We start from the raw sequence: 13,883 nt of genomic DNA, 5'->3' as shown, positions 1-13,883 counted from the left end.
GTTTCCTCTTCCTGGCTTCAGCCTCAGCAGTCCTTGTCTTCTTGAGCTCTGAAGCTGTTGACTGGCCTTTTGGCTTCGAGCCAGCCAGTCTAGTTGGGAAGACAATCGGAACTGCTTCTTGCCTTGGTGCATCAGGTTCAGCCGTGGCAGGCTTCTTCTTCTTCTTTGCGGCCATCCTGGGGTCGATGCCAGGACGCCCAAGTGCCTTGCGCTTCTCAGCCTCATTATAGGCTTGCACACATCTGTCAGCCAGAGTCTTCATGCGCTCACACGAACCCTGAGCTTCTGTACGCTTCTTCACAAAGGCTTCCTTGAGCTCGTGCATCATTGTCTTGAAGTTCTTCACTTCTTGCACGCTGAGCTTGGCCATATGCTTCTTGAACTGAGCCTTTTCATAGTCAATCTTCTGCTTCAGTTCAACAATGCGCTGGGCAATAGAAAGTTCTGAAGCAATGGCGCCTTGGAAGGCGACACCGAGGCCAATGGGTAGCTGCAGATCTTCAAAGCTGATGTTTGGCGTATCAAACCACTCGTCAATGAAGTTGTGGATGATGGTGACATCAAAGAGAGGCAGATCATTGAAGATTTCTGCTTCTTCTTTGCTCTTGATGAGTTGCTCAAGAGCGTCATCTGCAAGATCTTCATCACTTGACAGATCAATGTCGTCATTGCGCAGAATGGCAGCAGCTGTTAGCTCTTGGCCAGTGTGAGGCAGAGGCATCTTGGCCTTCTGGGGCTTGGAGACGCGTGATAAGTCTTCAGACTGCACACTGTCTTCAGGAGGTGCAGTTGCCAGTGGCTTCGCCCTTGAGACTTTTGGTGAAGGGGAAGGTTTTGAAGCTTTTGGCTTCTTCAACTACTTTGGCTTCGGCACTGCAGGCGCGTCATCAGACTCAGTGTCAGCTGCAGGCTCATTCACTGCAGTCCCTTGAACCAAGATGTAGGTGATGAGGCCTTCAAGGTTGGCGATGGGACCGATAACATTGGGTTCTGCATGTCGTGTGCCATCTGCCCTTGGAGATGAGGGACCAGGGTTGAAGTCTAACCCAAAAGTCTTCTTGTTCTACTTCGCTGAGTTCTGAGCAAACTGGAAGTTGCGCTTGAACAGATTGTCATCACAACACCATAGCAGCGACGACGAGTGTGCATCAGCAGGCTGTGGTCCACGGACCATGCATGGATAGAAGCCTTGAGCAATGGCTTCATCTCTGGACCTGGGTAGAAGATTCTTGAATAGGATGTCTCCCCACGGTCTCTTGATGGCGTTTTTCTCAGCATACTCCTGGGTCACAAATCTGTATTTGAACCATTGTTCTGCCCAATATCTTCGAATCCATTGGATTCGGGTCTTGCGCTGACTGTAATCCTCTTCAGGATCTGTCTTGTACATTTCTGAGAGTTCATCTGACAGATCTCTGGAGGTCTCACCACGACGCTTTCTGCCACCCTTCCTTGCTGCTTTCTCTGAAGCCATAAACTTTAACTTGAAAGGCTTCAAGACATTCAAAGGCTTCAAAGGTTTTCGTTTGCTGGACCAACAGGAACTGGCTTCGGGATAATTTATGTGATGCTGTAAGAATTCTGCAAATGAATGCAGACTATGAGAACCAAAGGATTCTCCCACGGACATGTACCTGTGACAGCATTAAGGTGCGAGGGAAGGGGAAGAGGTCATATGCATTCTCAGAAGATTTTGAAGATAAATCTGTTTAGAAGACATTGACCTCATCGTGCGAAGACATTCACTCATAGATAAGAAGTTGGTTCCAGATTTGTACGAATCCACAGATCAGTACAAGTGAGGAATCTAACTACTTTGTGAAGCACAAGTGAATATACTAGGCATGTTATGAGATGCAGTATGAGAGAGATCTAACTTGTGTGAACAGAAACTGCTTGTGGTAGAAAGTGACAGATCAATAGGATCAACGATGCTGTAAAAAGGGAGTTTTATTTACCACACCGAGAACTGCTAGACGGAGTGGGAGATGAGGCCGAGCAGTTCGATCTTCCGTGCCCTAACTTGGCGACGGAGGACACCTACGGCGACGACGGAGAGGACGATGTCCGCGGTCGACGTGAAGATGGCGTCGGAGAGGTTGCGGCAGCGAAGTGCTTCGTCGCTGACATCGTCGAGGGCTAGCGGTGGCGCTAGGGTTCGTGCGAGGGTGGAAGAAGAGATAATGACCGCTGTGAGTGTGTATTTATAGGCACAAGGGCGGCACTGTGCTATTACACAGGTGCCCCTGGCAATTCGCATCTGAGGAACACGTGGCCATTATGCGGAATTTTGGGGTTTGTTCCACATCCCACGCACGCCTGGATTGTCGGGTGGTCGCTCCTACTTCTCCGGATTTCATGTGGAGGAATGAGCATTAAAAACGGACTTAATGGTTGTCTCTGTATCTTCTGCTGACAAGGACGCAGAGAAGACATTCGACAGTTTCAATAGAATGCATATGACTTGGAGAGATAGAGTTTGAGATAGAAAGCATAGAGAGGTTAGGGTCCGATCACATTCACTTAGTTCAAAAGATTCAACATGAAGACATATCTATAAGTGAATGCTGTAGAGGACAGAACACTAGTATATATATATATATATCTATAATCAACATAGTGAAGATAATCATGAAAATATGTTGAGATCGAAGCCAAACCAAATGTGAAGACATTGCAAGGTAACGCCATGAGTGAAACACTTCAAAATAGAATGTTTGGTGGTGGCGTTACCCACCGTATAGGAAGTATTAGACCCAGACACGGCGCACAATTATCGTGGCGCTCCGAAGTCAAATTCCACATTAATGTATTCACACTTAGGATGTATGTCTTCACTGATTGAAGATATACTTTACTTTGTGTGTTGCACATCTAAGTCATCAATATGCATAAGGGTTAGGATGTGTGCCTGATCACAGGACATTTGAGGATTCCAGGATATTTAGCTCACACCGTAACTTGCAAAACCTCTTCTCATCCAAGGGCTTGGTGAAGATATCTGCCAATTGCTCTTCAGTGTTGACGTGTATGATATCAATGTCTTCCTTCACAACATGATCTCTGAGAAAGTGATGACGAATTTCAATGTGCTTTGTCTTCGAGTGCTGAACTGGGTTGTTGGCAATCTTGATGGCGCTTTCGTTGTCGCAGTAAAGTGGCACTTGCTTCAGATGAATGCCATAGTCCTTGAGTGTTTGCTTCATCCACAGAAGCTGAGCACAGCAAGATCCAGCAGCAATGTATTCAGATTCAGCAGTGGAGAGAGATACACAGTTCTGCTTCTTTGAAGACCAACATACAAGTGATCGTCCCAGAAAGTGACATGTGCCTGATGTAGACTTGCGATCAACTTTGTCACCAGCATAATCAGCATCCGAGAATCCAACCAAATCAAACTCTGAGCCCTTTGGATACCATAATCCTAGAGTTGGGGTGTGAGCCAAATATCGAAGAATTCGCTTCACAGCTAAGTGATGCGACTCCTTTGGTGCCGCTTGAAATCGAGCACACATGCAAACACTAAGCATAATATCTGGCCTAGATGCACATAGATAAAGTAAAGAACCAATCATGGAGTTGTATACCTTTTGACCGAACTCTTTACCATTGTCGTCAGGACCCAGATGATGTTTGGCTGGCATTGGTGTTGTGAAGCCTTTGCAGTCTTGCATACCGAACTTCTTCAGGCAATCTTTGAGATACTTCTCTTGAGATATGAAGATGCCATTGCGTTGTTGTCGTATTTGAAGGCCGAGGAAGAACTTCAGCTCCCCCATCATGGACATCTGATATTGCTCTTGCATCATATATCCAAACTCTTCATTGTACTTCTGATTGGTGCAGCCGAAGATAATGTCATCCACATATATTTGGCACACAGACAGTTCACCATCATATGTCTTCGTGAAAAGAGTGGGATCTAGGGAACCAGGTATGAAGCCTTTGCTCTTCAGGAAGTATTTGAGTGTGTCATACCAGGCCCGAGGGGGTTGTTTGAGGCCATACAGTGCCTTGTTGAGCTTGTATACCATGTCAGGATGTTTTGGATCTTCAAAGCCAGGCGGTTGTGCAACATACACTTCTTCTTCAATCTTGGCATTGAGAAAGGCACTCTTCACATCCATTTGATATAGAAGTATGTTATGATGATTTGCATAGGCCAGCAGTATGCGTATGGCTTCAAGTCTGGCCACAGGAGCAAATGTTTCATCGAAGTCAATGCCTTCCACTTGAGTATATCCTTGAGCAACGAGACGAGCTTTGTTTCTGACAACTTGGCCATGCTCATCTTGCTTGTTCCGGTATATCCATTTGGTGCCTATTATATTGTGCTTCCGTGGATCAGGACGCTTAACCAGTTCCCATACATTATTTAGCTCAAACTGTTGAAGCTCTTCTTGCATAGCTTGAATCCATTCAGGTTCCATGAAGGCTTCTTCAACTTTCTTGGGTTCTGCTATTGAGACGAATGCGAAGTGCCCACAGAAATTTGCTAGCTGAGTTGCCCTTGAACGAGTGAGTGGACCAGGTGCATTGATGCTATCAATTATTCTTTCAATCTGCACTTCATTGGCAACGCGAGGATGTACAGGGCGAAGACTTTGCTCTTGCTGTTCATTGTCGTTGTTGGAAGGAATGTCTTCAGGCTGGGCATTGTCTTCATGTTGATCAGGTGCTGAAATGATAAGTTCTTCTTCAGGATGAGCTTCAGAAGGTATAATTTCTCCAGTTCCCATTAGCTTGATTGATTCACTGGATGGAACTTCATCTAGCACATTTGGCAGCTGCTCTCTTTGTGAACCGTTGGTCTCATCGAACCGCACATCCACTGTTTCAACCACTTTGTAATGAAGGAGATTGAAGACTCTGTAGGAGTGTGAATCCTTTCCATATCCAAGCATAAAACCCTCATGTGCTTTTGGTGCAAACTTTGAGGTGTGATGTGGGTCCTTGATCCAGCACCTTGCGCCAAATACTCTGAAGTAACTGACATTTGGCTTCTTGCCAGTAAGGAGCTCATAAGATGTCTTGTTCAGTAGCTTGTGAAGATAAACACGATTGATTGTATGGCATGCAGTATCAATGGCTTCGGGCCAGAATTTTCTTGGGGTCTTGTATTCATCTAGCATCGTTCTGGCCATCTCAATTAGTGTTCTGTTCTTGCGTTCGACGATGCCATTCTGCTGTGGCGTGTACGGGGCTGAGAATTCATGTGTGATGCCCAAGGTATCAAGATATGTATCAAGGCCAGTGTTCTTGAATTCAGTGCCATTGTCACTTCTAATGTGCTTTATCTTGGCGCCAAAATTGTTCATAGCTCGATTGGCGAAGCGTCTGAAGACATCCTGCACTTCAGTCTTGTAAAGGATTATGTGCACCCAAGTATATCTAGAATAATCATCAACAATAACGAAGCCATAGAGGCAAGCAGTAGTAGTTAGAGTTGAGTAATGAGTGGGACCGAAAAGATCCATGTGAAGCAGTTCAAAGGGTTGAGTAGTGGTCATGATTGTCTTCGAGGGATGTTTGGCCCTCGTCATCTTCCCTGCTTCACAGGCACCGCATAAGTGGTCTTTCTTGAACTTGACGCCCTCGATGCCTATGACATGCTTCTTCTTCGCAAGGGTGTGGAGGTTCCTCATGCCAGCATGTCCAAGCCTCCGATGCCAGAGCCAGCATTCTGAAGCCTTTGCTAGAAGACATACTGCAAGCTGTGGCCCTGCTGAGAAATCTACCACGTGCAAATCATCTTTTCGATACCCTTCAAACACTAGAGACCTGTCATATTCCATTAGTACAAGGCAACAATATTTTCCAAATATTACGATCATGTTCAAATCGCAAAGCATTGAGACAGACATTAAGTTGAAGCCAAGGGATTCAACAAGCATGACTTTATCCATGTGTTGATCCCTTGAGATTGCAACTCTACCTAGACCCAATACCTTACTTTTACCAGTGTCAGCAAATGTGATGTGGCTCTTGTCGGATGGACGTAAGGTTGAGTCCATAAGAAGACTTCTTTTGCCAGTCATGTGATTTGTACATCCACTGTCAATAATCCATTCTGAAGACGCTGGTGTCGTACCCTACAGTGCAGTTAGGGGGATAGGCTTCACCAAGAGCATTGTGAAGCAAAAACATTTGACGAACCAGTGGGTTATGAAAGCTTAGATCCAGGTTAGGACTAATAGGGAGAGTAGCAAGCGATTCAGGTACGAAGTACATAGTAAAACCATTTGGGCATTTGATCTTGCACCCTACAAGATGTTTAAGGTCCCCAGCAATAGCGTCAGACGATTTTGGTTTTCTGCTAGAGACCTTTCGCTGCAAAAGAGAGTTAAGCTTTCTTAGCCACCCACATCTTCAAGGGTGGCTTAGAAGCAATAAGTCTAAGTGCATCATCTGAGAATTTTGGCTTTGAAGCCCTAGCAATCAGTCTTGCAGGCGGACAATAGTACTCATAAGAATAAGCAGAATAGTTCTTGGTCTTATGAACATGGCGGTTTGATGAACCGCTCTCATATTCATATGCCTGAGTATGGTTTCCCTGCAAAACATTTGCGTTAGTGCGACTCAGGTGAGTCCTCTGTCTGTATGAAGACTTTGGACCGTATGAAGCCTTTGGTCTGAGGTTTGTCTTCTTCACGTGAGGTGTCATGATGACATTCACAGGAAGACTCTCCAGACACCTTTTCGGAACCCAGATCTTCTTCATAGGCGGTCCATTCCTGCAGTTAGTACCAATGTACCTGGCAAATACTTCACCATTCTGATTCTTAAACAGTATATAGTTTGCATCAAAGGATTCATCAATGATAATGGGGTTAGCACAAGTGAAGCCAGATAGATTAGATGGATCTGCTGAAGGTTCCTTTGCAGCAACCCACATGGTTTTGGGGTACTACTCAGGTTTCCAGTAAGAGCCATCTGCATTCATTTTCCTTACGAACCCAACACCCTCTTTCCTAAGGTTTCGGTTCAGAATCTGCTTTTTGAGGACATCACATAGTGTCTGATGCCCTTGAAGACTTTTGTACATCCCTGTTTCAAGCAATGTCTTCAACCTAGCATTCTCATCAGCAATAGCGGTGGTATCCTCAGCAGAGGGGTTAGTTACCACATCAACAGTTGAAGATATTGCAACAGCAGTAGCAGTAGAACATTCAGCAACAGAAGTAGCATTATCACGCTCAATGCATTTAAGACATGGTGGTTCAAATCCTTCCTGAGCGGGACTGATCTGTTTGGCGTGAAGTGACTCGTTTTCCATTTGAAGATCTTCATGAACCGCTCTCAATTTCTCAAGATCCTGCTTCCTTTGAAGATAATCATAGGAAAGCTTTTCATGAGTTGTTGAGAGAGTTTCATGACGACTTTCAAGTTCCTGATACTTAATGTGAAGATTTTTTATGTCTTCAATTAAGGATTCAGATCGAGTCATTTCAGCACCTAACAGATCATCGCTTCTGTCTAACAGTTTTTGAATATGTTCCATAGCTTTCTGTTGTTCAGTTGCAATTTTACCAAGTGTTTTGTAGCTAGGTTTTGAACCACAATCAGAGTCATCGTCACTAGATGTTTGATAGTGAGTAGTGCGTGTGTTTACCTTGGCACCGCGTGCCATGAAGCAGTAGGTAGAAGCGGAGTAGTCCTTGTCATTTGCATCGGTGTCAGTGATGAACTCATTGTCTTTAGTGTTGAAGATGGACTTGGCAACGTATGCTGTAGCCAGACTTGCGACGCCTGAGTCGGATTCCTCCTCAGACTCCACCTCCGCCTCCTCAGAAGCAGGCTCCTCCTCTGAATCCATTTCCTTGCCAACAAACGCACGTGCCTTGCCAGATGAGCTCTTCTTATGTGATGAAGACTTTGAGGAAGACTTGGAAGAAGACTTTGAGTATTTCTTCTTCTTCTTCTTCTTCTTCTTCTTCTTCTTGTCGTCAGAGTCATATGCCTTGCTCTTCTTCTTCCTTTTGTTCTCATTGTCCCACTGTGGACACTCAGAGATGAAGTGGCCAAGTTTCTTGCACTTGTGACATGTTTTCTTCTTGTAGTCATGAGCAGGAGCTTCATCATTCCTTGAACTTGATCGGGAAGACTTTCTGAAGCCTTTCTTCTTGGTGAATTTTTGGAACTTCTTGACAAGCATAGCAAGTTCCCTTCCAATGTCTTCAGGATCATCAGAACTGCTGTCAGATTCTTCTTCAGATGAGGAGACAGCTTTTGCCTTCAAGGCACGAGTTCGCCCATAGTTTGGACCGTAGATATCTCTTTTCTCCGAAAGCTGAAACTCATGTGTGTTGAGCCGCTCAAGTATGTCTGACGGATCGAGTGTCTTGAAATCAGGACGTTCTTGAATCATCAGGGCCAGGATGTCAAACGAACTATCAAGTGATCTCAGCAGCGTCTTGACGACTTCGTGTTTGGTAATCTCAGTGGCGTCGAGGGCTTGAAGCTCATTTGTGATGTCAGTGAGTCAGTCAAATGTGTGCTGAACATTCTCATTGTCATTTCGCTTGAAGCGGTTGAGGAGGTTGCGAAGGACACTGATTCTTTGATCTCTCTGGGTTGAGATGCCTTCATTGACCTTGGAGAGCCAGTCCCAGACCAGCTTGGATGTCTTCAAAGCACTCACACAGCCATACTGTCCTTTGGTCAGATGACCACAGATGATATTCTTGGCAGTAGAGTCCAGTTGAACGAATTTCTTGACATCAGCAGCAGTGACACCTTCTCCAGCCTTGGGAATGCCGTTCTCGACGACATACCCTAGGTCAACGTCAATGGCTTCAAGATGCATGCGCATCTTATTCTTCAAGTAGGGATATTCAGTTCCATCGAAGACGGGGCACACAGCGGAGACTTTAATTATCCCTGCAGTCGACATAGCTAAAACTCCAGGTGGTTAAACCGAATCACACAGAACAAGGGAGCACCTTGCTCTGATACCAATTGAAAGTGCGTTATATCAACTAGAGGGGGGGGGGTGAATAGGCGATTTTTATGAAAGTCTTCAGAACATGGGAGTTTTGAAGACAAACGATAAAATTGAACCTATTACCATGCAGCGGAAGGTAGACTACACTAGGCAAACCATAGTCAAGTATTTAATGAAGTGAAAGCACAAAGACTAATAGCAGCTAGGTAGTAAGGATCGGGTAGGAAGATATTGTGAAGCCAAACAGAACACACAGTCACTCAGTGAAGACAAATGATAGAGCAAACATACAATGACTTCACAAGGAGCAACAGTAAGTAAAGTGAAGTGAAGATGAAACCAGTGACTCGTTGAAGACAATGATTTGTTGAACCAGTTCCAGTTGCTGTGACAACTGTACGTCTGGTTGGAGCGGCTAGGTATTTAAACCTTAGGACACACAGTCTCAGACACCCAGTCCTGAACACGCAGCTCAGGACACCCAGTCCTCACCGTATTCTCCTTGAGCTAAGGTCACATAGACCTCGCCCAATCACTCTGGTAAGTCTTCAAGGTAGACTCCCAAACCTTCACAGACTTCATTCACTGGCAATCCACAATGTCTCTTGGATGCTTAGAACGCGACGCCTAACCGGCTGGAGGATGCACAGTCCTCAAGTGCAATAAGTCTTTAGATCACACAGACAAGAAGACATAAGTGATGCCCAATTCTCTCTGGCTCTGGTGGTTAGGGCTTTATCCTCGCAAGGAATTCTCTCTCAAAGGCTTCGAGGTGGGTTGCTCTCAAACGACAAAAGCCGTACTTTCAATCTGAGCAGCCAACCGTTTATGGTTGTAGGGGGGGGGATATTTATAGCCACTTGGCAACCCGACCTGATTTGTCCGAAATGACCCTGGGTCACTAAGGAACTGACACGTGTTCCAACGGTCAGATTTCAAACTCACACGGCAACTTTACTTGGGCTACAAGCAAAGCTGACTTGTCCGACTCTGGATAAGATTCGCTCTCATAGTCTTCACTCGAAGACATAGGTTTTTGGTTTAGGCATCACTTCAGTCATTCTGACTGGTTCTCTTGGACCCCACTTAACAGTACAGTGGTTCCTATGACTCAACACAAAAGAAAAAGAACTACGAAAGATCTAAGTCTTCGAGCTCCATAGGCTTCATATAGTGTCTTCTCTTGTCATAGTCTTCAATGTGAATATCTTCATATACCACCTTTGACTTCAATGTCTTCATACATTTTTAGGGGTCATCTTTGGTAGTAAAACCGAATCGATGAGGTACTTCTACCTGTGTTATCCTGCAATTCTCACAAACACATTAGTCCCTCAACTAGGTTTGTCGTCAATACTCCAAAACCAACTAGGGGTGGCACTAGATGCACTTACACCAACCAATTCTGAAAGACATCCATCAAGGCGAGTGCGGCCACCATGCGGCTTCAAGAGCACTCGTCGCAAAAGCCTTTCGACACGGTTTCTTCTGGCCGACTGCCTTAGAAGAGGCCAAGGAATTGGTCCAAAAATGCAAAGGGTGCCAGAAGTTCAGCTCCAAGCCGCACCAGCCGGCTTCTGCACTCAAGACCATCCCCATTGCCTGGCCTTTCGTAGTTTGGGGTCTAGACATGGTGGGACCATTCAAGACGGCACGAGGTGGCTTAACTCACTTACTTGTCGCAGTGGACAAGTTCACCAAGTGAATAGAAGCGAAGCCAATCAAGAAACTAAATGGTCCGACTGCCGTGACTTTCATCTCCCATATCACAATTCGGTACGGCATACCACACAGCATCATCACCGACAACGGCACAAATTTTGCCAAAGGCGCCTTGGCCCGTTTTTGCGCAACACAGGGCATCCGACTGGACCTAGCGTCCGTCGCCCATCCACAGTCAAACGGCCAGGTGGAGCGAGCAAACGGCCTCATCCTGTCCGGCATCAAGCCCTGACTGGTCGAGCCTCTGGAGCGGTCGGCTGGTTGCTGGCTCGATGAGTTGCCAGCCGTCCTATGGAGTCTGCGCATGACTCCAAACAAGTCAACCGGCTTCACGCCTTTCTTCCTCGTCTACGGTGCTGAAGCCGTCATCCCAACAGACATAGAGTTCGACTCCCCGTGAGTCACCATGTACACCGAGGAGGAAGCAGAAGAAGCACGTCAAGACAGCATCGATCTGCTGGAAGAGGGCCGGCTGTTGGCACTCAGCCGGTCCAGCATCTACCAGCAGAGCCTGTGCCGATACTACAACAGGAAGGTCAAGCCGAGATCTTTCCAAGAAGGCAACCTTGTGCTCCGACTGATCCAGCAAACAGCCGGCCAGCACAAGCTGTCGGCACCTTGGGAAGGCCCTTTCATCATCAGCAAAGTACTGGGCAACGACTCCTACTACTTGATTGACGCTCAGAAGCCCCGAGCATGCAAGAGGGATGACTCCGACAAAGAGATGGAGGGGCCATGGAATGCAAATCTCCTCCGAAGATTTTACAGTTGATGCAATATGTACCACGCTACCTTTTGTATTAAAGTACCAAGACTTCGGGCCCCCCGAGATGAGCTCGGGGACTGCCCTCTTTTGTCTATATGATAAAAGTTATGCCTACGAGTGTGTTACTCTTTGTTATGCCGCTTGGCACCGGGCTCGACAGGTCGGCCCGGGGACTTGCCGCCTTGCACTATGAAATGCTTCCTGCAGCCGGACAAGTAGTGTGTGACGCCTAATGCTTCCTGCAAACCGACTATTAAGCAGTCGGCTCACCGCCTTCTATTCAACTTGCTAAAAAAACTCTAAAACGGCTAAGTGCTTGCCTTCCCAAAGTAGCCAAGCATTTGATCCAACGGCAGTCCGCAGAGCGGCTGTCTGACTGGCAAGATAGGCAACTAAGGGAAAGCGGCAAAGGAAAAAAGCCAAAAGAGCAATGAGCAAGAAAAGATAGAATTCGGATAAATATTTACATAGCATAGGCCCTTGGCCGAATCTTCGAGCAGAAGTTCAAAATACACCCGGCGGGTGGAATTGTGCAAATTAACAAGTTCTTCAAGACTACTAAAGCAGATAAAATAAAGATAAGGCGGCAGCTTAGGAAGCGGCAGACGGATTCGGGGGGTTGGAGGAGGCGGCAGCGTCAGGCGTTGGGGCGGCCGGCCGGGCAGACTCGGCTTGATCGCCTCCGGCGGCAGTTGGCTCGGTCGCACGCGGCTCGTTGCTGGAGGCGCGGTCGAGCTGAGGCTGGCCGTCTGCCCCATCTTCTGGTGCTTCCGTCTCGCCTCCGTCCTCCGTCTCGCCTCCGTTCTCCGCCTCGCCTTCCTCCTCGACGCTGGAGCCGATCACCTCCGCCGAGTCCTCGCCGTAGTCTGGGTTCATCCCAAACCACTCCGGCGGTACCTCCTCGCCGTCTTCAGACCGCTCGGGGACGAAGATGCTGGTGTCGGTGTACTCGGCGATCGCCGCGGCACGCTTGACGAGGGTGTCTTCCGCGGCTGCCAGCTCCGGCTGGGCCTCTGACCGGAGTGTGGCCAGCCGGTCTAGATCCAGCCTCGGATACCATGCCTTGACGAACTCCAAGGCCCGGCGTGCTCCATCTCGGGTCGAGGAACCCTTCCAGGCCTCAAGACGACCAGCCGCAACCTCTAGCCAGTCGGTAGTCAGGCTGGGGGTGCGTGGAGCCTGCATGTCCGGCCACAGGGCGGCAATCGCCTGGGCACTGACACGTTGAAGCCGGCGTAGCATCCGATGAGTCGGCCGAAGGCGAGCCTCGATGCTCAGGATATGCTCATCAAGGGTTCGGGGAGCGTCGGCGGTGATCTCTGCACCTTCCGCCCTCCGACCTTCACGATCAGCCTCGATGGCTTGGATGGCGGCCTGCGAGTGCCCAGGGAAGAATTCTGCCAAGACGGAAGAAACGAAGAAACAAGTCAAAAATCAGGAGTCGACATGATTTATAATCGGCAGCTCGAAGAAGGAAAAGTAAAGAAACTCACCATCAACAATGTCTTCAATCTCATGGAAGCCGGAGGCCAGCATTGCTTCTCTGTCAGCCCAGGAGGAGCGCTCGCTCGCGAACTCAGCCAGGAGGGCGGTTTCCGCCTCTTCCGCCTCCTTCTGCGTCTTCGCAAGCAGCTCCCTCTGCTCTGCCAATTGAGTGGCCAGCAGATCGCGTTCTGTGGCGAGCTTGATGCACTCCTCCCCCGTTGGCGCGCAACGCAGAGTTGGCTTCACTCAGCTGCTATTGAAGAACAGCGTTGGCTTCTGAAGAGAAGGAAGAAAGAAGGCGTTAAGTCATCAATAAAGAAGGTCGCCGGGGAGATCCGGCCCGACTGCTCAGCAGTCGGCCCGAATCTCGGGGACTACAGCCCGCGGGTGCGCCAGCGCGCCCCCGCAAGGAAGGAAAAGGACTCACTCCGGCTCTCCGAGAGGTCGGCGGTCCGCTTGCCCAGTTCTTCAATGTTACGGTTGAAGGTAGTAACGCCGAGGTTGTGGTAGTCCTGCGACAAATATTTCAGACAAAAGTTAGTACCCAGAGCTCACCCATTGGAGTTCTGGGCCGCCTGTTCAGCAGCCGGCCCGAAACTCGGGGATTACACCCAGTGGGTGCGCTGGCACGCCCCCACAGAGAGGAACAAGAAAGCAAGGATCAAAGAGAAAACATACCCGGACGGCTGCCCGCGATGCCAGGTACGCCTTGGTGCAGTTCTGGATGGCGTCGCCCTCAGCTCGAAGCTTCGTTTGGACGTCCAGAACCGCCTGGTTCAGCGGCCCTGTGCCGCCTCCTCGCACCCACCCAATGGGCGCAGCGCTCGTCGCTTTGGCGTCTGGGATCGCCGAGCTGGAGGTGCCGGTCTCCAGGGGCGTGGCGCCGAAGTCGCCTTCTCAAGACGGCGGCGCGTTGGCGAGCCGACTTGAAGGAGTAGCCTCCCCACGGCCTCGTCTTCAGTCGGC

General features: G+C 48.3%; 1 protein-coding gene across 1 annotated transcript; it reads right to left on the bottom strand.

The window, feature by feature from the left end:
• Positions 1–12,023: 12,023 nt before the first annotated feature.
• Positions 12,024–12,968, bottom strand: LOC147960200 (uncharacterized). Its single transcript, XM_087534801.1, has 2 exons — positions 12,926–12,968; positions 12,024–12,829 (listed from the first exon to the last, which is right to left on the bottom strand). The coding sequence occupies exons 1-2, from the start codon at positions 12,966–12,968 to the stop codon at positions 12,024–12,026; spliced, it is 849 nt and encodes a 282-aa protein (XP_087390927.1).
• Positions 12,969–13,883: the final 915 nt, after the last annotated feature.

The sequence above is a fragment of the Triticum urartu genome, chromosome 7A (assembly GCF_056163025.1).
Source record: "Triticum urartu cultivar PI428250 chromosome 7A, HENAU_Tu73, whole genome shotgun sequence".
In the NCBI taxonomy this organism is placed as follows: domain Eukaryota; kingdom Viridiplantae; phylum Streptophyta; class Magnoliopsida; order Poales; family Poaceae; genus Triticum; species Triticum urartu.
This window is presented reverse-complemented; position numbering and strand designations above follow the sequence as displayed.